Source organism: Crinia signifera, chromosome 6 (assembly GCF_055691185.1).
Source record: "Crinia signifera chromosome 6, ASM5569118v1, whole genome shotgun sequence".
Lineage (NCBI taxonomy): Eukaryota > Metazoa > Chordata > Amphibia > Anura > Myobatrachidae > Crinia > Crinia signifera.
This window is the reverse complement of record NC_139222.1, coordinates 246,432,099-246,454,582: the sequence shown is the minus strand read 5'-3', so window position 1 is coordinate 246,454,582 and position 22,484 is coordinate 246,432,099. Positions and strand designations below refer to the sequence as shown.

Genomic DNA, 22,484 nt, shown 5'->3' with positions numbered 1-22,484 from the left:
GGTTTAATTGCACTGCTACAAACGAATTCACAGCCGTGCACATGGGTGGAATTTGCATGTGTGGGGCAACGTTTACCTGATCGCTGTGCTCCGAAGATTCACAGACCAGCGATCAGGTCTGAATCGGTCCCAAAGTAATTCCCTTGTGTACATATTACATATCTGCTTCTAAACGTGCAAGGACTGTGATGGCATCGCTGTAATAGCAACTGGTGCATTAGTTTGCACCATGGAACCATGCACCAAGCCCTATGGAAGGTGCATTTTCTCCATCCAAGTATGGTCTCTTATGTATTTCATATTATTGAGTTTTTCTACATTAGAGATGAATTTATTATTTATTTATTTATTTAGTTTCTTATATAGCGCAGCAGATTCCGTTGCGCTGTACAATTGTAAACAGTGATAAAACAAACTGGGTAACTACAGACAGACTTGGAGGTAGGAGAGCCCTGCTGCAAGCTTACAATCTATAGGGATATAGGATGGGAGCAGCCCGATGGAAGTCCTGTAATAGTGAATGGGAGCTAGTGATCCGTGCAGGAGAGAGGCGCAGATATTGCGCAGAGCGGAGTGGTCGAGATGGGAGATATTTTGAGATAAGTAAAGAGATATATGCTGGTGCAGTATGGTTAATGGCTTTATATGTAAATAGAAGTATTTTATATTGAATACCATTAAATACAGGCAACCAATGGAGGTACGGACAGAGCGGATCAGCAGATGATTAGCGTCTTGCTAGTGAAAAAAAATTAATTAGGTCTGTGTGTTTATATTTTAATATATTTTATATTTTAATGAAGTGCCTTTAAGTTCAGATAAAAATCGGTTACCCAGATATAGTTTACGTGCTATTAACTGCTTTCATGGTAAAACAATACAAGTTATAAAACCTGGCTGATACTGCCCCTGGATGGAAGGACAAGCCCGAAAAACAACTTAGCACTGGTTCTGCAAAAAAGGGACAAGCCTGGAATACAGTCCAGCTTAGCACAGGTCCTGAAAAGCAGGAGCTCAAGTACCAAACACAACTGTGCTGCACTCACTGTGCAGACTCTGCAGAGGCACTGGCAGTAGAACAGCTTCTTCTACTGCGCATGCGCAATAGCTGTAAAATGACTACACGGCCACGGCACACTAGGTGACGTCACACCTTTCCTCTGGCAGAGTCAAGGCAGGGAACAATGCTAACGTCCTGGCCAATCAGCTCCAGGGGGTGTGGCTTGACGATGACGGCGCGGCGTAGCCAGCGGCGCCTTGTGTTCTCCGCATGCGCTGTTGATTGCTAGCGTCACCCTGTCCGTCAGCTGGTCGCGCAGGCGCAGAGACACCCGTGTAGCCGGCCCTTCAGCTCCTAGTCAGAAGGCAGCCGTCATGGAGTCATACGATGTGATCGCGAACCAGCCCGTTGTGATTGATAATGTGAGTAGGTTGCAATATGCCCCGGTTCCCCACCGCTGTGTGTCCGTCCCTGCGCCCTAACAGCGGCTCGGGTGTGCTCTACGGAGGATTATTTTCCCCTTTGTCATTACAACCGCGCCCCTCCTGTCACACGGAGCGGGCTCCCTGAAGAGCTGGTCTGGGGTCAGGGCCTGCTTACTGCGGTCGGCCGCTAATGCGTACCCGGTGCTTGCACCAGGATTCGGGTTATTATCATCTGACGGGTGTTTTTTTAGGGAGGATGAGGCTGCGAGAGGGCAACCTAACCTGCTTCCGCCGTTGAGCACGCCTCAAGGACCAAAAAGGCGTGGCCCCCGCGTCTCTCGCCTTCCCATTGGGCGGCACGTCTGTCACTCAGAGGGTGCATGGGGTGTGGCTCTGAATGAGCTCAGCCAGCCGCGCCTGGTGCACTGATTGGGCGGTAGATAGAGTGACAGCAGCTGTGAGGTGTCTGATTGGTGCTTTGCTGGAGAGGGCGGAAACGCTTGCTGGGTGTGGAAGGAAGTTAGTGATTGATGTAAATACACCAGTGGCTTCAGCTAGTAGGCTGCAATTGGGGTTTAATGGGGACCCATGTTTTAGGTTGAGAATGGGAAAATATTGCCTACAGCGCTGGGGAATGTTTCATAATAATATTATTGTTGGCTGGTAGAGCTGGGAACTTTATGAACAGGCTACTACTGCGGTAACATGTGAAGGCCATGGTTTTTTTTTTAGATCCAGTGACTGTTTCCAAGCATTTGTTTTAATTATTATAATAAGCATTTCCGTCCTTCACGTCTTTCCTTGTCACATGACCACACTATGGGGTAAATGTACTAAGCTTCTAAAAATAAGTTAGGAGAGGTGTTGCCCATAGCAACCCATCAGATTCTCTGTCATTTCTCTATTGAATCTCTTAGAATTATAGACAGAATCTGGTTACTATGGGCAACATCACCGCTTTTCAGTTTTACAAGCTTTAGTAAATGTAGCCCAGGAATAATTTTTCGATAGAAGCCAATTAACCTATCAGTATCCTTGTGGATTGTAGAAGGAACCCTTCCCCAATTTAGGGAGAACATACACCCTCCACATAGATGGGCTATGACCAAGAAGGTAGTAATGCTAAAATCTACGCCAACCAGGATGTATTAATAGACTACTACGCCAACCAGGATGTATTTATGGACTACAATCTCCATCACTCTGTGCACTGGATTTAGCAGAGATGGGGAACCTTTGGCCCTCTAGCTGTTGTTGAACTACATATCCCAGCATGCACTGATTTAGTTTTGCTATTTAGCCATTCTAAAACTGTTTCAGGGCATGCTGGGATATGTAAATCAACAATAGCTGGAGGGCCGAAGGTTCCCCATCCATTAGAAATTTGTCAGTGCCCGTCTTTTCTATACATCACATTAAAAGCCAGGACTAGTAAAAGGAGCTCACTATGGGGGGAATTGAATTCAAAGCAATGTACTGCATGGCATTGTGGGGATGCCAGGTTACACATATAGCTGTCATTTACAGTAATGCAAAGAACTCAGTATTTCCCTCACAGCTCTGTGGTATGAAAGGCAAGTTTTACAATCCTATCAGATGCGATGTGCTGTCCTAGGATGGCGCATCATGTAGAATTGAATCCCCCCCCCCATTTAGATCACTGCTATGGAGTCTATGGAGAGATGTTGGATCAAGCTACGTAGCTGTGTTTGCTAACTGGGAGATGTACCACCTCCTAGACATCTGCTTTGGAAGGATAGTCATGTGTGCTGGCTGCCTTCTTAAAGATCTCTTTGTGAGTTTCCATTTCTTAGCATATCTGCTGGCAAAACTGAAATGTAGGAGAGGCATAAATTATTAACACTTGACACTCTTTTGCTTCTTGAGTCCGCTCCTCAACCCCCCCCCCCCCCCCCCCCAACAGCTCATGTTTTCAGGATTTCTTGAATGCAAAATGGCTGAGCTAGTAGATATCCTGCCTACAGTATTTCCAAAGAGATAAAAGGGTACTTATGTAGTATCTGGGCGTCCGATTTAGAAATCGGATCGCATCGCATCGCATGCGACCAAATCGTATGCGATGCGATGGTCAAGATTTTTCCATAGGATTCAATGTTAAAATGGTCTGAGTCCATTTTAACATAGAATTCAATGGGAAAAAAGGGGTCCTTTTCCTTTCCCCACTATCCAAGTGGGCATGGAGTTGGATATAAACCTGTGGCGAGCCCCGCGAGGGGACACTGAATACTTTTTAAGAAATATGCGTCCCCTCGCGGGGCTCGCTTCGCTCGCCACGCTTCGGGCTCGGTGGCTCGCTGCGCTCGCCACGCTATATAAAATCAACTCTATGCCCACTTGGATAGTGGGGAAATGAACAGGACCTTCTTAACATTGAATCCTATGCAAAATCGCATCGAATCGCATCGCATCTGATTGTATGCCTTAAGGAAAGGCATACAATCACAAAATCGGCAGCCCAGATACTACATAAGTACCGATAAAAGTGTAGGGGTAGGTCTGGAATTAAACAATGACCTAACAGTATTGTTAAACAGTTGGCCCAGTGAGCCTTTAGCAGCCCATACACGCTGCTTTATGGGCGTGCTTTCCGTGCTGTACTAGCACGGATCAAATCGCATTGCATTGCATGTGCACACGTTGTGCATGCAATGCGATGCGATTTGATGAGAACTAGGTACAAAACGTATGTGCAAGCACATACTTTTTGTACTGTGCGATGAGGTGCGCGGGAGCGCGCACCTCAAAGCACACATCGGGTCAGCTCTCATAGCAGCGTGTATGGGCTGCTTTATACTTGTGTGGCCAAGCTTATCTAGAGATTTACGCAGCACATTGAACTGTTGGATAACGTTGCTGTCCGTGCTGATGACGCCAAGCACAACATTACAAGATCTCTACAACCAATGGATTTTTCAGGATCAAACATGATATTGTTTGGCTATTACTGTCAAGCATACCTTAAGTCCCATCTTAAGGCACCAATACACTAGTGCGATTTTTGCCTGATTTCGATGCATCAGGCCGATAAATCGGGTTGAAAACCTGCAAACCGCATGGGTTTTACCTCCAATCCAATGCATGGTCCCTGGCTTATTGGATGGGAGCATCTAGATCGCAAGGCCTGCACTATAGATATATCGGATCCCACTGGCCTTGCTGGGATCCCATGCTATATAACGTGTGCAAAAGGACCTCATACAATATATTGCATGCAGTACTACTGCCTGCCTGGGAAGTTGCCGGGTGGTTCAAGGGAATTGGATGTGACTTTTCCCCTTGCTGAAGTTGCATTAATGTATGGGGTCCTTTAGGCCCTTCTGAGCGATATCTTTAACAAAAATGTGTGTACACTCAATATAATTAGTGATGCCCGTTTCCACACCTTGTTAATGCCCCCCCCTCCTATTTCCTCTAGCTGTTCTTTTATTTATTTGTGCAGAATATGGTCAGCACTGAGGTGTGGTGGTTAGCATGAGTGCCTCATGGGTTCAGTGCTCCACAAAGTTCTTTTGGTGGTAAATTTATATGTTCTTCCCATGTTTGCGTTGTCCCAGTTTCCGGAACAATCCAATGAAAATTAGGAACAGGAACTCTGGAGCTATTTAAAAATCCTTACATTGAGAATTACATTGAACTGTTACTTACATATTGTTCATTCTAGCACCCGCTATCTTTGAAAACCCATGCATTTCCTCTTCCCTGTCTGGGGTGTTGCTGTCTGCTGTGGTGTTTCTAGCACATATCAGTGCTGATATACAGACCACACTGTGCTAGAAGCACAACCGCAGACAGCAACACCCCAGGCAAGGAAGAGGAACTGCATGGGTTTTCAAAGATAGCGGGTGCTAGAATGAACACTATTACATTTGTGGATTTACCAAGGTGATAACATTCCTTAACACTTGGGCTGAATGGATGACAATGGGTGGCTGCAGGTCGTCTGTATGTCGGATATGTGTGCGGTGGGCGTATAGACAGAATTGGGACCTGTTCCTAGGTATATGACTTCTGTGTTTATGGCAACTGACAAAAGAGGATGCTGTGTGTAATCGGGTGTGGCTGAATTGCATGCTGCTCGTAATCCGCACCATTGCTTGTGTTTTCATTTTACTCCACTGAACTGATATTGGTACTTTTCTGTCATTAGGGCTCTGGAGTCATAAAAGCTGGATTTGCTGGTGATCAGATCCCGAAATACTGTTTTCCAAACTAGTGAGTACTCTGACACTGCTAGTTGCGTGCACTGCCAGTGCGTACTGTGAAAGGTCTATAACACATTGTTCTTTCCTTTAGTGTGGGGCGGCCTAAACATATTCGGGTCATGGCGGGTGCCTTGGAAGGAGACCTATTTATCGGACCAAAGGCAGAGGTAAGGCTGTAAGCCGTGTGTCGCAATAATTGCTGCTGGCTTATATTGCACGGCTTATCGGCAGTGTATTTCTACAACGCCATAGCTGTATGATTTATATAGAAATATGGGGTGTGATTTAATAGGATGAGCGATTCAGAAAGTGAGAGATTTGGTAACCAATGTGATTGTGCAGTGTAAATGATTGCCGCTTTAATAAAACTGGAGATTTCTTACCAAATCTCTCACTGTCTGAATCTCTCATCCTATTACATATCACCCATGATATACAACATAATTTCACGCGCACCAATCATAGCTGCTCATAAAGCAGATGTGTGAAAATGGAAGTAACCGTCCAGTAATACAGGGTTTTACAAAACAGACTGAGCTACAGGCATGGGAGCGGTTCTAGCAACTCTGCCAGGATGTTTTTAAAGCGGCAATATTTTAAAAGGAAAATCCTATCTGATTTCTGCCTTTAAATTATTGATGCTTTAAAAATTCCATGTAGACTCTGGAATCACGCCTGTGCCTGCATCTCACAGGCTGTCTCGCAGGAGCCTTGTATTGGGAGAGGGTATAGGTCGACAAATAAAATAGGTTGACATGCAAAAGGTCATTCAAAAATGGTTTTATATTCTCACTCAATGCCCACGTGTGTCGACCAATATAGGTCAGCCTAATGCTTGTAGACCTACTGACCGCATCCCTTGGGAGAATCTATTGCAGTATCTGTGTATAAATAAATATTTGAATCCTAGGAACACAGGGGTCTCCTGTCTATTCGATACCCTATGGAACATGGCATTGTAAAGGATTGGAATGACATGGAACGCATCTGGCAGTATGTCTACTCCAAGGACCAGCTCCAGACATTTTCTGAAGAGGTAATGGGGAATTCTCATACTTTTTTTTTTTATAAATATAATAAATCAGAAACAAATAATACAGTACAACTTCCAAGATTGATGTTAATCTTTTTTCACACACATGGGCCGGTTAACCCTAATACGCAGTACATTGTCAGGAGGGTTGACAAAATAATATCTTAATTCATTTGCAATTTGTATTTAAACATTTTATACAAGTGTAACTGAAGGTAATTCATTGCCTGCAGCTGTTCCAGTAGCAAAGAAGATCATTCCTGCTCATCCCCCAAACCAGAGCACATTGATCACGTGATAACCCGTCTACCTTAATTAATGGCATTATTGTTGTTATTTGAGGCTTTAACATGCAACTGTGAAAGATAATTACACGTTATGTAATCTTGAGGGGTTAATAAGTGGACCTGATACTAAATATATCCAGTAGAAGGTAGTACAGGGTAAACACCGATAATTCGGCATCTGGTGGTCCAAAGCCTCCTTTAATCTGGACACATCAGGTGCCGAGGGAAGTTAGGATTGTTAGGGCTGTGGGAGGGCTTAGAAGTACTTGGGAGGGGTTTAGGGAGGGTGCCTGGATGTGGGAGGGGTGCACACTGCAGAGACCCGCTGCATGAGTTTGATGACGAAGGAGCGAATCATGATGCGGGGGTCACGCTGCTTTAAAATGGTACCACCGATAATCCGTCAAAATTGGAAATTTGTCTCAGTGCCAGATGATGCCGGATATTCGGTGTTCAGCCTGTACCTTTTTCCTGTTAAATTTGAGGACCTGTATATACAATCGTCATAATCTGGCTGTAATAATTGTCAGTGTGAACATGGATCACGCTGGCTGCCAGGAGGACTGTCTCATGTAGGCAGCATTCTGTCAGTGACTCCAGCGGGGATATTTAATAAGGTCCGTGTATTCCAGGGGGTGCGGGATGCCAGACGATCTCGGTTGTTTTTTATTTTTTTAAAGGAAACAGTCATTTACAAGGTATGGTTTTTGTCTTTTTTAATTGATTTTTGCTTTAAAAAATCCGAGATCGGCCAGCATCCTGCACCTCCGGCAAACATTTACCTGATGGCATTAGTTTTAGAGAACATTTCTCCCTGTCCTATTCACACAGCCAGTTATCACAGCTATCCAGACACTTCATACATGATTCGGTACTTATGTAATATCTGGGCTCCCGTTCTTCTTATGAGACCGCGTCCCCTCGCCACGCTTCGGGCACGGTGGCTCGCTGCGCTCGCCACACTATATAAAATCAACTCCATGCGTAGTTGGATAGTAGGGGTATGAAAAAATGGGGTGCATTTAACATGGGAGCCCAGATAATACATAAGTACCCATGATTCTATTATCTGACCTATTACACTGTAGTCTGGTCCTGAGTTTTAAAAAACTGTAGACTGTTTTATTAAACTCCTATTTTACTTTGCACCTGTTGTGGGCTCTTTAAAATAGCGCTGCTCTGTTTCCTGGAGATCCGATTGGTGTATTTGCATTGCATCATTTCTTGTTGGTCAATAAACAACATCTCTAGTTATTCTGTTGCTCATCACTAGATGAGCAGGTGTGTGGGGGTGGGTTATATTAAACGTGCTTGAACATTTTGATTCACCCGTCCCAATGAAAATAGTTTGGTTTGCAAAATGGGCATTTTTAAACAGTTAATTTCCACGATATCCAGATGGATCGTTGATCAATGTTTTTTTGGCAGGGTCAGTGAATTTCCCATAGATGTATGGGAGCCATTAGATATCTCCGTGTTCTAACTTTGCACAACGTGTTAATAACACCTAAGATTTGTTGCATTGTAATATTTGCGTCTACTGTGCTTTGAGCGAGATGTAAGAAATGTGAATACATTGTTCTTCTGTGTTTCGCCAACAGCATCCGGTTTTGCTAACAGAAGCTCCCTTAAATCCGCGGAAGAATCGGGAACGAGCAGCAGAAGTTTTCTTTGAGACGTTCAATGTTCCAGCTCTGTTTATCTCCATGCAAGCTGTACTGAGCCTGTGAGTCTCTCTCCCTGTGTAAATGTTATAGCATCTGTGCAATGTGAATTAGAACAGACTAAACAATGTGGACATTTGCTCATGGCCAGATCATCAATAATTTATCAATTGCAAACTAAAGGTCCATACACACTGGGCGGCTATGCCCAGCGTGTATGGACAGCGATGATCGCATTCATCGCTGGGGGGGGAAGTCGCTCAGTGCATATACACTGAGCGGCTTTCCCCCTGCCCGGCATCGACTGAGGGGGGAGGACGACTTTGCATAGTGCAGCGCTATGCAAAGCCGTCCTCAAAGCTGCTCATCTGCTGGTATAATCAGCAGATGGTCGGCTTTCCCACGATGATGCGGGAGCGTGCAGCAGCGCTCGCCGGGGAATACACACTGGGCGGCTTTGAGCTGAAAGCCGCTCAAACCTGCTGTTTTGAGCCTGAAAGGAAGGCCTAAAAGGAAGGCCGAATGTGAGCATTACCCAGACACCGGTTTCTCTCTACTTTTAGTAATGTACCAGCCAGTGTAAGAGGGGTTTTTTTTATATTTCCTTTAAGCAACCGATCATCTGACCTATCAGTTTCACAAGTAATATGAATTTATAGCTCGAACCATTAGAAAGGCGTGTGCGCTCGGCAGTCAGAATGCCGGTGTTCACAATACCAGCACCAGAAACCAATCTTTTACTTGAGTCACTGCAGATGACCAGTGTTCTCCCCAGGCTTAAATTGCCCAGCAAGAGATGCCCTGCCACCCGGCCCTCGTGGACCCGTAGTCCCCTGACATTCAACACTCTCACCAATTACACCTTGTTGCAGGCGGATGCTAATTCCAGACGGACCGCCCAATAGAAAGGTCATTTGACTGTGACCATCAGTGCCACATGATTTTCCAATCAGGGCTCCGTCCAGAATCAGTGTCCGCCTACAACAAGTGCTGGGTGTCAGGGTACAGGCTGCAAGGTCAGTGTCTTGGGAGGCAGGGGGCGGGCTCATGGCATATCAGAGTAGGGTTGCATCAGGGTGGAGGACAGTGATCCCTCCCCCTTATATAAAAGCCAGGGCGCGCTGTTCAGGCAGGAACAGTTGTCTGACTGAGCAGCAGGGAACACAATGTCACTGTCTCTCTCTGTGTATACTCTGGGTTGCTGTTAGAAAAAACTGCGTGGTGCCAGAATATTAGGGCAGCATCTGGGAGCTGCTTAGCAATTTGTGTGGGCATTATTTATTCGGAGTGCTGCTTATCATTCTGTGGTGCCAACTAGTGGGAGCATTGTATGGCAGGGCAGTAATTGTGTCCGTGACACAATAATTGTGTAGTATTTGGACACCTAAAAAGTTATTGCCGGGTCGCTTCACCTCGCAGATGTTGGCTCACTCCTGGGTGCGACCCGGCATTTGCGATGTGAAAGCGGTATTAGTTGGGCATCCCAGACCATTTTTTATCCATTTGTGACACTTCCATCGAAGTCCTTCTAGCGGAAGGCCCAGAACAGAACATGCTCTCCGGGTCAAAGGTCTGCCCGGTGTACACCAATTGACATCGGACAGAGTTACCAGCCACTCTAATAGGCATCTCAGACCATTTGCCATCCCTCTCTGAGGTTCTCATCCAATTCCATCCAGCGTAAGGCCCTGAACATGCTCCCCGTGCCCATAGTGTGCCTGGCACACACCTCTCTGTGGTCAACTTTGGATTCTGACCACATTTTTTTTTCTTAAGTCCCATGTCCTCTACCCCCCTCTGTTTGCCATATCTTTCTTCCCTGACCCTCGTTGTGTAGTGGCCAGACCCCTTTTTGGGCCCCCGAGACCCCCACTGGGTTGGAATTGGGGGGTCTTAATTGGCTGTGAACCTAATCTGGACCAGATCAAGCCACCTCGCGTGGTTTTGTCCAAATCAGTCCAACAGTGTCCAAATGGACACCAGACAAATAACAGATTACAGATATGTGAGCTAGAACAGACATGCTGTTAAGACTGGGACTGTAGAAACAGTTGGTAAAGTTCCATCCACTAGGGGTCAGGACTTCTCTTCCTAATCCACAAGAAAATGATTTAAACCTGCTCATCTGTTACATTAACATGAACAGGCCTATGCTAGATGGTTTGTTATGCAGCTTCTGCTAACAAAGGCAATGATCTAGGCTGGCTGTGTGCTCATTTCAATTCTACTTTGCTTTCGAAATGGGTAAAATCTGTGACCATGATTCTTCTTGGATTGTTCAGTTCACTCTGTGTGTGTGTGTGTGTGTGTGTGTGTGTGTGTTTGTGTGTGTGCTCGCATTTTCTTTTCCTTTATCAAGCCCTTCTAGTATTTGTCAGTCGGTCATGCTGGGTGCTATCCCCGTGTTCTGATTGGTTGCCTTTTATATTATGTAATTTATTACCAGTGTACTTTGTATGTGGCTACTTTTATGTTTGCGCAAGTAAACCATTTATTTGCTTTATGATTTTGTTACTATTGCTGAACATGACATAGAATGTTTTAGACGTTTACAGGCCTCCATTTGCTGCTCCTAACCCTTAGCTAACTCCACTAGGATTTAACAATCTGTCATGTGTATATAGTATGTATTATATTTCAGCAATACACACTGTCCCATTGCTTACATGGTTTCTTCTTGTTATACTGGATATAAAAGTTCGGACATGATAACAGGACTTTGTCATCATGTTTATTCAAATTACACTGGACAGAAGTCAGCGCGTTGGCACAGTGGTTAGAACCGCTGAATTTGGTTTTAGACGAAAAATGTGGGCTTCCTCTAGGTAGTCAAGTTTTCTCCCACAGTGCAAAAATATACTTTTAGATTAAATAGCTGCTGTATTTATATAATGGCCCTATTGTCTGAGGACCACCCAGACTGATGTGTGTGTATGTAGGTTGTCCTGTGTTCTCGATGCACCAACCCCAATATTCTGCTGCTGATAAATTTGATCATATTATGCATAATGTCCTCTCTGCACAGGAATCTGGTGCAAACTGACTGGTTATCTGAAGTGTGTCCTTTAAAAATGTGGACTTATTATTTCTATCTGTTATTTCTACTGTAATTATTAGTATTATTATAATCATCATCATTATTAGTTTTTATGCGTTACTAGTGTATGTTTTAATTTGGGATTTAGTTTACACCAGGAGTCCTCAAACTATTTTGCTCTGGAACCCCATCAGACAATAAAACTAATTACAGGACCCCAGCAAGTTACTGCAGAAGGTCAACATATCACATGTGTAGTCAGCAGACAGCACATACATGGCAGCATTGTGGAGGCACAAAATGATGGGAGGAGTCTAATATACCATAACCCATCACATCACATGTGTATTCAGCAGACAGCACATACATGGCAGCATTGTGGAGGCACAAAATGATGGGAGGAGTCTGGTATACCATAACCCATCACATCACATGTGTAGTCAGCAGACAGCACATACATGGCAGCATTGTGGAGGCACAAAATGATCGGAGGAGTCTAATATACCATAACCCATCACATCACATGTGTAGTCAGCAGACAGCACATACATGGCAGCATTGTGGAGGCACAAAATGATGGGAGGAGTCTAATATACCATAACCCATCACATCACATGTGTATTCAGCAGACAGCACATACATGGCAGCATTGTGGAGGCACAAAATGATGGGAGGAGTCTGGTATACCATAACCCATCACATCACATGTGTAGTCAGCAGACAGCACATACATGGCAGCATTGTGGAGGCACAAAATGATGGGAGGAGTCTGGTATACCATAACCCATCACATCACATGTGTAGTCAGCAGACAGCACATACATGGCAGCATTGTGGAGGCACAAAATGATGGGAGGAGTCTAATATACCATAACCCATCACATCACATGTGTAGTCAGCAGACAGCACATACATGGCAGCATTGTGGAGGCACAAAGTGATGGGAGGAGTCTGGTATACCATAACCATCACATGTGTAGTCAGCAGCGTTGTGGAGGCACAAAATGATGGGAGGAGTTTAAACCAACAGACCATTCAACAGATTTTTCAGACTATCATCTCTTTAGGAAACAATGAGATAACCAGAAAACAAAATCATTCTTTTGCTTCTGTGTCACCAGGGGTGTGGATTTATAGAGATATAGATATATAGATAGGGGGAAATTTACTAAGATGTGTATTCTACTTCACATGGACCCCCAATAAGTGTAACGTGTACCCTCGCATGTCTCACTATTACATTTTCCCTCAATCATCAAACACTCATGTCGACCTTGTCATGTATCCACCTTTTCACCTTGTTGACTTTTTTCATCCCGTCAACCTATTGCATGTCGACTCTTTGGGGTAGACCTATTGACTGTCTGTCTGGTCCCGGGTTGATAGATCTACAGTGTCTAATCACTCCAGTCCTATATAGAGTACCATATATACTCGAGTATAAGCCTACTTTTTCAGAACATTTTTTTTATGCTGAAAAAGCCCCCCTTGGCTTATACTCGAGTGAGGGTCCCACTTGAGTCAATAAGTTTTCCCAGTTTTTTGTTGTAAAATTAGGTCCCTCGGCTTATATTCGGGTCGACTTATACTTGAGTATATACGGTAGTAATCCCTTCAGTTCTCCAGCAGAGATTGCTCTGGCGGACTGTATTTCCTGTCCTTCTGGGTCTCAGAGCGTATAGTGTTGGTTTACATCTTGGGATTGTAAAGATACTGAACAACGCCACCACCTCTGCTTCTGTCAGTTACTTGATTTTTCCTTCTAGCTGGTTTATATTGTCCTCAGGACAGATCAGGGATGTCGGGTGCTAGAGAGTCATTGTTTTGGGGGGAAGCAAGAAGCAGGTGCTCCGGAGATACCATGTACCATGGGGGGGGGTTCACAGGAGGATGCTGAGCTGACAGTATTGTAAATTGGGCTAGGTGCAGCAGCTGTCTGGCCTTCCTGTGTGACCACTGAGAGTTATGGGATAAAAAGGCATGGATTTGTAATTCCTACAGAAATGTAGCACCCCTGTACCTTATAAAACGTGTCATTATTCCTGTATAAAGGATGTTCTAACTACTAAGGCAGTGGTTCCCAAACTGTGTGCCTAGACACCCTGAGGTGCCTCGGGACCATTGCAGGGGTGCCTCGGGTTGGTGGTTCAGGAGCATTTTTTATACTCTGGGGTGCCGTGATTCAAAAAGTTTGGGAACCACTGCACTAAGGGCCTTATTCCGGTTCACTCCTTCTGGCAGAGAGAATTAGATTTGGGTGGGGTTTTACTTCAAAGTGAGATCTATCATTTTTGCATTGTAAAAATAAAGCAGCCAGTATTTTCCCTGCACAGAAACAAAATAACTCACCCAAATCTAATTCTCTCTGCACATTTTACATCTGCCCCCCTGCAGTGCACATGGTTTTGTCCATCTAAGAAGGAATTTGCCAGAAGGAGTGAACCAGAATAAGGCCCTAAGGCATTGTGCTTGTGATAGCAGAAAGCAAATATAACTTGGTCTTTCCTTATTTTGTGTCAGATACGCAACGGGGAGAACAACGGGAGTCGTGCTGGACTCTGGGGATGGAGTTACTCATGCAGTGCCAATATATGAAGGCTTTGCAATGCCTCACTCCATTATGAGAATCGACATCGCTGGCCGGGACGTCTCCCGCTTCCTCCGTCTCTACCTCCGGAAGGAGGGCTACGATTTCCACACCTCAGCAGAGTTTGAAATTGTCAAAACCATCAAAGAGGTGTGTGCAGCTCAGTTCTGTTCTTGCCTGCACTTTCACTGTTATTCAGATAACTGCCGAAGTGAATTAAGAAAACGGCCGAGAGAAACCACGTTGCTAACGCACAATGATGCTCTTGTGGAGGCGGAGATTTTACCTGGGGCTGGACCTGCTTCTAAAGGGTGTGACCCGTTTCCTCCACCTGACATTTATAACATGATGCTTTGATCATAATCATTGAATGTGTTGTATAAGATCCTGCCCCAGCGTCTGCTTGGTCCATGTTTCTCCTGGCTGACAATGCATTCCTCAGACTTCCATGGTAACCCCACCCTAGCCTGAGGTAACGTCAGCAAGAAAGCTGGTGCCAAATACTCTCTTCCCTTCAGATGGCTGTGGTAGACTGGCACCGTGAGCTGGGCCTCTCAGACTTTCTGTACATGCCGCAAAGCATGATGGGATGTTATCCATAGCAGACTCTGGGCCAGATTCTGTAAGCTTCAAAAGTGATAAAATGAAGAGTGATAGCCAGCCAATTAGCACCTGCCTGACAAGTTTCAAACACAGTCTGTGACATGGCAGGTAGGAGCTGATTGGTTGGCTGTTTATCACTCTCTATTTTATCACTTTTGAAGCTTACAGAATCTGGCCCACTGCCAGTTATATGGTTCCCCAGCTGGTTTAGTAAATCTGTTTTATTGCCTTTATTTTCTGTATAATTCTTCCATAGGAAACCTGTTCCAATAGTGACTTATTTGTCTTTGTCATTTCTATAAATAGCGCGCATGTTACCTCTCCATAAATCCACAAAAAGACGAGTCCTTGGAGACAGAAAAGGCTCAGTATTACTTACCTGATGGAAGCACTATTGAGGTATGCATAGACTACGGCATTTATTATCCTAGCATTCTATTGGCTGCTGCAAGGTCTGACTGAAAGTTTTACTAAATTACCAATAACATGGCTTAGGCAGCTCGTCAGTGATGATGCACTGTGCCCGTAACATTCATGCAAGTATTGGTGGTGGTGGTATTATTAATAATAATTATGATATTCTTTTTCTGCTGTAATCTGTCGTGTGTTTACTGTGCTTGATCACTCAGAATGTGCCATCGATGTGTGCTGAGCAATCTGTCAGGGCCAGTATTTTCCAGCCTGACGTGGTGGCCTATGAATTGCTGTCGCTATGCCTCTACACACGGAGCGATGTAGGGACATTTTCTGAGCGATGTAGTGAGATCCCTCAGAAAATGCCTGTACTGTATATCGCTACGGGTGTAGGCCTCATAACTGTATAACAACTGGAAATAATTAAACATAAATTGTATCCTAGACACTGCTTATCCTTCCCCCACCAAACACACACACACACACACACACACACACACACTTGACAGTGCACTCCCAATATTAATTGATACTTGGTTGGCCTCTTGTCTGAAGTGGCCATCAACACAATAATAGTTTGTACTTGGTTGCCTATCAAATGTAAATACGGTGTTAAGTTCTGTAAAGATTTGGGGCCTCTTGCATTTTTTACATCTATGTATTTGTGGTTCTTACTAGTAACACAAATACATAAAGCAGCTTCTTGGCCTTATTAAGCCCTCCTAATGTCTGATCTGATTGATGTGGAATTTGTACATGGAACTCTCGGTCACAAGATAGATACAGGTGTATGGTGCATTCTGACTGGGATTCTGACGTGCGCGATGGATGGGATTCTGACGTGCGCAATGACTGGGATTCTGACGTGCGCGATGAATGGGCTAGTTAAGCTACAGTTTTCTGCTACCAGTCCTGCTAATTGCTCAATAGCTTTTTTTGTTTCTGTTTTAGATTGGCCCAGCCCGATTCCGAGCTCCTGAGCTTCTGTTCCGGCCAGATCTAATCGGGGAGGAATGTGAGGGAATCCACGAAGTCTTAGTCTTTGCAATTCAGAAGTCGGACATGGACCTAAGGCGAACATTATTCTCTAACATAGTGCTGTCTGGAGGATCCACCTTATTTAAAGGTGCGCTGAGATTTGTTCTGTGAACTGCAACACTACATGTTCTAATTGTGTAGCGCAGTGGTTCTCAACCTCAGTCCCCAAGAGTTCACATTTTTCAGGTCTCCACACAGAATCACAAGTAAAGTAATTAGCTCCACCTGTGATCTTTTAAAATGTGTCCGTGAATAATGAGTGCACCTGCAGGGTGACCTGGGAAACATGAACTGTTGGGGGTACTCGAGGACCAGGTTTGAGAACCACTGATGTAGCATATAGTAAGTTGTGATGCGGATAGCTGATCTCAGGAGGAGGACCTTTGCTGTTCTGTAGTGATTTGGTACTGTCCATAAGATACACAGGGGTAGATGTATCAAAGCTTTGAAAAACGGACTAAGTGTAGAAGTTGCCCATAGCAATCAGTATGTTTCTAAAGACCATACACAATGAGTGATGCTGGCCGCTGCCGATATAGTTAATGATATTGGCCGATATTGAGTGTAGACACTGAACGATATAATGACTTGGTACGATATAGTTACTGGGACCCGCTGGACATGCAGGTTGTTTGCTATATAGACTTGCATGTTCAGCCAACAGGGGGAGTCGTTAGCGATATTGAGCGTACACACTGCAGTATATTGTAAAAGATATCGCTTAGAAAGGGCTACAGTAATACATTTTACTATGTCTATATGAAAAACTGATTCATATATTAAGATAAATCCAAAATGTAGGACACGAACTAACATATATTGCACCAAGACCGTCTACCAGCAACTGCAGTATTTATTTATGTTTCAGGTTTCGGGGACCGACTTCTAAGTGAAGTGAAAAAATTAGCACCAAAGGATGTAAAAATAAGGGTAAGTTTGAGCTTTGCTTTTCCGTTCATTATTCAGTAGCTTTTCTTTCCGTGTATTATTTGTTTTTTTACCAGTAATTTGTATAGCGCACATATATTCCACAGCGCTTTGAACATTCACATCAGTCCCTGCTTCCAATCTATATTTCCTAACACCTGTACACACACACAATTATCCTAGGGTTAATTTTGTTGAGAACCTACCAGTATATTTTTGGATTGTGGGAGGAAACCGGAGTACCCGGAGGAAACCCACACAAGTACGGGGAGAATATACAAACTCCGCACAGTTATGGTGGGAATCGAACCCATGACCTCAGTGCTGTGAGGCAGTAATGCTAACCATTACACAGTCTGTGCTGCCCCGTCATTCTTGGCACCGGTCCTGTAATCTGTCACCATAGATGTAAAAACATAATGTCTGTTTCCTGCAAACTATGTAGTCTCCGATTAGCTCTTTGTATTCCTATCCGGTAGGATAACAGGTTTTTTTTTTTTATACTAAGTAGATATTTCTTGTTTGATTTATAGTTTAATACAATATATTGCAAAGTAGGTGTTTTTTTTTTAATGCTTAACAGTAACTTGTTCTTTGTCATAGATATCTGCTCCGCAAGAACGATTATATTCTACATGGATTGGGTGAGTGTTTTTTTTATTTTTCTGTTTATTTTGGTTAAGTTCAGCTGTAATAATGTTGATTGTATTAGCGATTTCTTAATGAAAAAAACGACAGAAGCAGATTGGGATAGCAATACCCAAAAGGATTCAGTAATCTATAATAGTTGGTGTATAAGAGGCAGGGTTCTCTAGGTGGATAGAAGTGTCACATATACATCTGCTGCCGTCTTTTCCCTTTGATGGGTACATTTTATGGTATGTAAAGATAGACATTGGGCGAAAGTGATGCTGTGACAGTTGCATTGTGACACTGACCAGTTATCTGCTGGTATATTTACATCAATATTGCAGACCCTCCTATAATGTGTTGAACCAATACACTAGCATTAGAAAGTCAGGCTTCTAGTTCTGCATTTAGTAACCAAGACTGCAGCCTGAATCTGACCATCACAGGACGGCTTGTATGGCCAAGGAAACAGCCCCTCGGGGTGCAGTCATTGGCCTCGCCCCCATTTCCAGCAACCCCCGCACCTCCCCATGAATGCCTCTGCTTGTCAGTCAGGCTGAGGTGTTTGGTGTTCTGCAATGCAAGTGCAGGATTAGCAGACCGTGCGCAGAGCAGGTTCTGCGTATGTAGTTTTTTGAACATTGGGGAACTGTGTAGGGGATCGCTTTTGACCCCTGCTGAATAATGGCCTAATTCAGAGTTTATCGCAAGCACCTTTTTTTTTTCTCCCTCAAATGGACAAAACCATTTATACTGCAAGTGGGGCAGATGTAACATGTGCAAAGAGAATTAGATTCAGGTGAGTTATATTGTTTCTGTGCAGGGTAAATACTGGCTGCTTTATTTTTACACTGCAATTTAAATTTCAGTGTAAACAGACCGCAACCAAATCGATCTCTCTGCACCTGTTACATTTGCCCCCACCTGCAGTGCAGTATGGTTTTGTCCATTTGAGAAAAAAATGTGCTTTTGCAATCAGGTCTGAATTCGTCCCAAAGACCCCAAAGGTGGGTATTCAATGTGCCGCCACTATTTCTGACGGGGGAACTAGTGGCAGCTCCCTATTCAATGCTTTCTTTAGCAATAGCATTGAACCGGGATCAAGGCAGAACGGCCCCGGCTTTAGAAGCGTTCGGGCCCGTTCTGCCGATAACGGACGTGGATTGTCGCGATCCCGGCCGTAGATCGACAATCAACGGCCGTTTCGCGGCCACGCCCCCGATCGTCAGGCGGGACATTGAATCCTGCCTGTCGTTCAGCTGTCGGGCTGACCGCAGACGGGCCAGGATCACGACTGTCGGCAGGGATCGACAGCCGTGATCCTAGATTGACAGGTGATCAGTCCATTGGTGTTTTTTTACAGCTGGTCCATTACCCATGCACTTGTTGAGGCCACAGAACAGGTTGGAGAACTTCTGCTGTTGTAACATGGAAACTTATTTGAGGTTTAGAAAGTCTCTTTTTATTTAGTTTTGCCTCAAAGCAAAAAAAAAAATGGCTTCCATCAACGTAAAAGCAGTCTGTTACCTTTTTATATTGTGACTTCATTGAGTTGTCGTTAATGATGGTCTACTCTTAGGAATCTGTGATAACAATGAGCGAGGTGCAGCACCATACGTACCTCAGGGCAAGACACATTTTAGGGATATCTGAGCCAACACCTTAAAACCATGTTACCTATTAGTGCTGGTCTGGGGAAAGCAAATAAAATGTCTGTCTTTTTTTTTTTTTTTTCTAGTGGATCTATTTTGGCTTCTCTGGATACCTTCAAGAAAATGTGGGTCTCAAAGAAGGAATATGAAGAAGACGGATCCAGAGCCATCCACAGGAAAACCTTCTAACCTACCGAAAGACCAAGTCTCCTAATCTGTCCACTTCAGTTTAAAACTCGCTTTTTGAGTATGAGAGTATCGTCAGGAGGTGACTGGTGGGTGGGTGTGTATGTGTGTGTCTGTATGCGCGCTCCAGCATGCCAAGAAGTGGTCTACCGAGCGGAAAAGATCTGATATTGCGAAGGCAAACCGAGAAATCCAAGGAGGAGAACGCCTTTATCCCATTCCTATTTATGTGTATTACGTTGCACCAGGTTTCATGAGATGGTCTGTTGCGGAAAATATTTTATCAAATTGTATCCAATTTACCCATAACAGATACACTGTATATAAGATCTAGAAAGGATCCGAGTGGCGGTGAATTAAGATCTGTCCCATTGTGTGAGTCTGCACTTACATCGCCTTACAGAATGGCAATTACTTGAGTCTACACAAAAAAAGAGAGAGAAAAAGTTTCTCAAAAAGTTGCAACATGTCAAACTAGTTTAAATGACATGATTATTGGAAATGTTTCTATTGCATGATAATAAAAGACCAGTATAGTTATATAGTTAGATATCTGGAGCTTGTTTTCGTTTATAAGGGATATCCTTGTCACCGCCTGTCTGCAGGTCAGCGTAGGATACATTGCAGAAGACTCGCTGCTTCAGGGCTAGAACACCTGAAATGCTCCGCTTGTGGCTGAGCTACAGTGCTTAACATGCTCTGCCATGTGGCAAAATATGCTGGGACTTGTAGTTCCAACACAAACCGGCGCACTGCAGGCTGCCTACTTCCGAGCTGTTGTCTTTGCATTTTATTATTTTTCTATATACTTTGAAGTGCATACTAATACCACTGTAAAGCAAAATGTACATTTACATAAATGTATGAATTATGAACCTGCCTTCATCTTATTTTCTGTCCTACCAGATTTGCCTTTACTACTGTTTTATTTTTATTTATTTGCTATAAACGCTTACGTTTGACACAGCGTATTCTGTTGGCATGGTGAAAGCACAGAAGCACACCGCCCTATATTGACGCTGCAGTGTTGTGTATTCCTATGTAACTTTATTGGCTGGCACTTGTGAGCCCCAGGACTCTTCTCTTTCAGCCTGACATCTGCTCTGTGGAAATGTCACCCAATCTATTGGCAGTAGCCAATTTTATGTATACTTTGGTGTTTTACATGGCCCTAACATGTCGTATACGTTATCCTGAAACCTGTCTATTATGACCTCTATGAAATATGATATTACAAATATGACACTCACAGTAATTGTCACTATCCGTGTAACATTAGCACCACAGTGATCAGAAGTCCTGGTTATTCCTGCAATATAATGCTGCGGGATCCTTTAAGTAACTTAACAAAATAACACTAGCAGATGTGGCCATGTACTGATACTAAAGTCTAAAAACCTATCCTTGTGTGTCTAACCTGTAGGTGCGTTTTGTTGTATTTATTCCAGTATGGCCTGCTTTCATACTCCAACACTAAGCGCTGATATTCAATTTTCTGTTAGGCTTGTAAATGTCTAACAAATGAATGGGGCTACGGGATGTGTGTGCCAGCGATACCTTTATACTGGATCTGGTGTGGTAACCGTATGTAACTAGCTGCAGTTCACGTGAAGAGATTGAGGTCATTCAGTTTGTGGGAGTATTTTTCTGCTTGTACTGTACACACGACCCATGGCGATCGCCAGTGCCTTTCCTTCTACATGGAAGGAAGATCAGCAGCTGTTCTAAGCTTTATAGAAAATTGGATTTGTTAACGAGTCTAGATAAAGGCGACCTGTACTAAATGTGCAAGTAACACAGTATTGTTGGTGTTAAGTAGAATCGGCACCAAGCCTTTAGCAGCCACACAAACCATGAAACCGGTTCTCTGTAACGGTCACGTTCTGAAATTAATATTTGGCCATCAATGAAATGGTTTTTAAAGGGATGTTGGTTTAAGATGGAAAAAGGACGTTCATGCCAAAATCCCCCTCTGTGATAAGTTTACACTATTCATGTTTGTATGTACTTGGCATTTGCTGACTACTATGGTTGGACATGTGCTATATATAGCACCAGGGAAGTCAGTGAAGTGTTGGTCATTCTCATTGTTCTACTTTAATCATGTGAGTTCAGTTGTGTTGAATATTAATGTTCTAATAGGTATTGATTTGAATGAAGTTACTATTAATCCCATTGATAAAACAATAACTCCAGGTGGGGTATTATTGAAGGTACAGCTGGGCTAACATACAAAAAAAAATATGTAAAGGGAGGTGGCACATTGTAATGCAACTTACTCCTTGCCAGCAGCTGTACAAACCGTATCCCCAACAGTGACCGCAGAGCCACTCTGAATCCAGATGGGGAGCTGCAGCTGGGTCCTAAAGCTTAAATAGATGGGGGAGGGATTTTTTTCTTTTTTTTCGGGGGGGTTCCACTCCCATTATTTATTAATATGCAGTACAAAACAGATGGCTGCCTGGTTCTCTTTAAATAAATGGCCTCATGTTTAGTTATAGGTGAAAGACACATCATTGTAAATCTAACTTTTCATGCTAAATTAATTCCATTTGCTCAGTTGAGACATGCCCCCCCCCCCCATATTGTTTCTATTAAATGGCAGTCAGTAGCTATAATCAGCTTGCAAATTATTTTATTTGTAGTTCCGTAATTTGTAATATCTGCCTGATCCTGTACCGTGCACAAGTAAAACTGTCAGCTGGTGACTCCGAAAACACATTCAGAATCCTAAAATAAAAATCTTATTCAACCAGTGTCCTGTGATGAGTTCTGATG

General features: G+C 43.7%; 1 protein-coding gene across 1 annotated transcript; it reads left to right on the top strand.

Moving 5' to 3' along the window:
- Nucleotides 1-1,265: 1,265 nt before the first annotated feature.
- ACTR1A (actin related protein 1A) lies at nucleotides 1,266-22,462 on the top strand. The gene is made up of 11 exons (XM_083149231.1): nucleotides 1,266-1,422; nucleotides 5,594-5,658; nucleotides 5,740-5,815; nucleotides 6,559-6,684; nucleotides 8,570-8,694; nucleotides 14,190-14,406; nucleotides 15,166-15,258; nucleotides 16,225-16,399; nucleotides 17,180-17,241; nucleotides 17,842-17,882; nucleotides 19,607-22,462. The coding sequence occupies exons 1-11, from the start codon at nucleotides 1,375-1,377 to the stop codon at nucleotides 19,707-19,709; spliced, it is 1,131 nt and encodes a 376-aa protein (XP_083005357.1). The 5' UTR covers nucleotides 1,266-1,374; the 3' UTR covers nucleotides 19,710-22,462.
- Nucleotides 22,463-22,484: the final 22 nt, after the last annotated feature.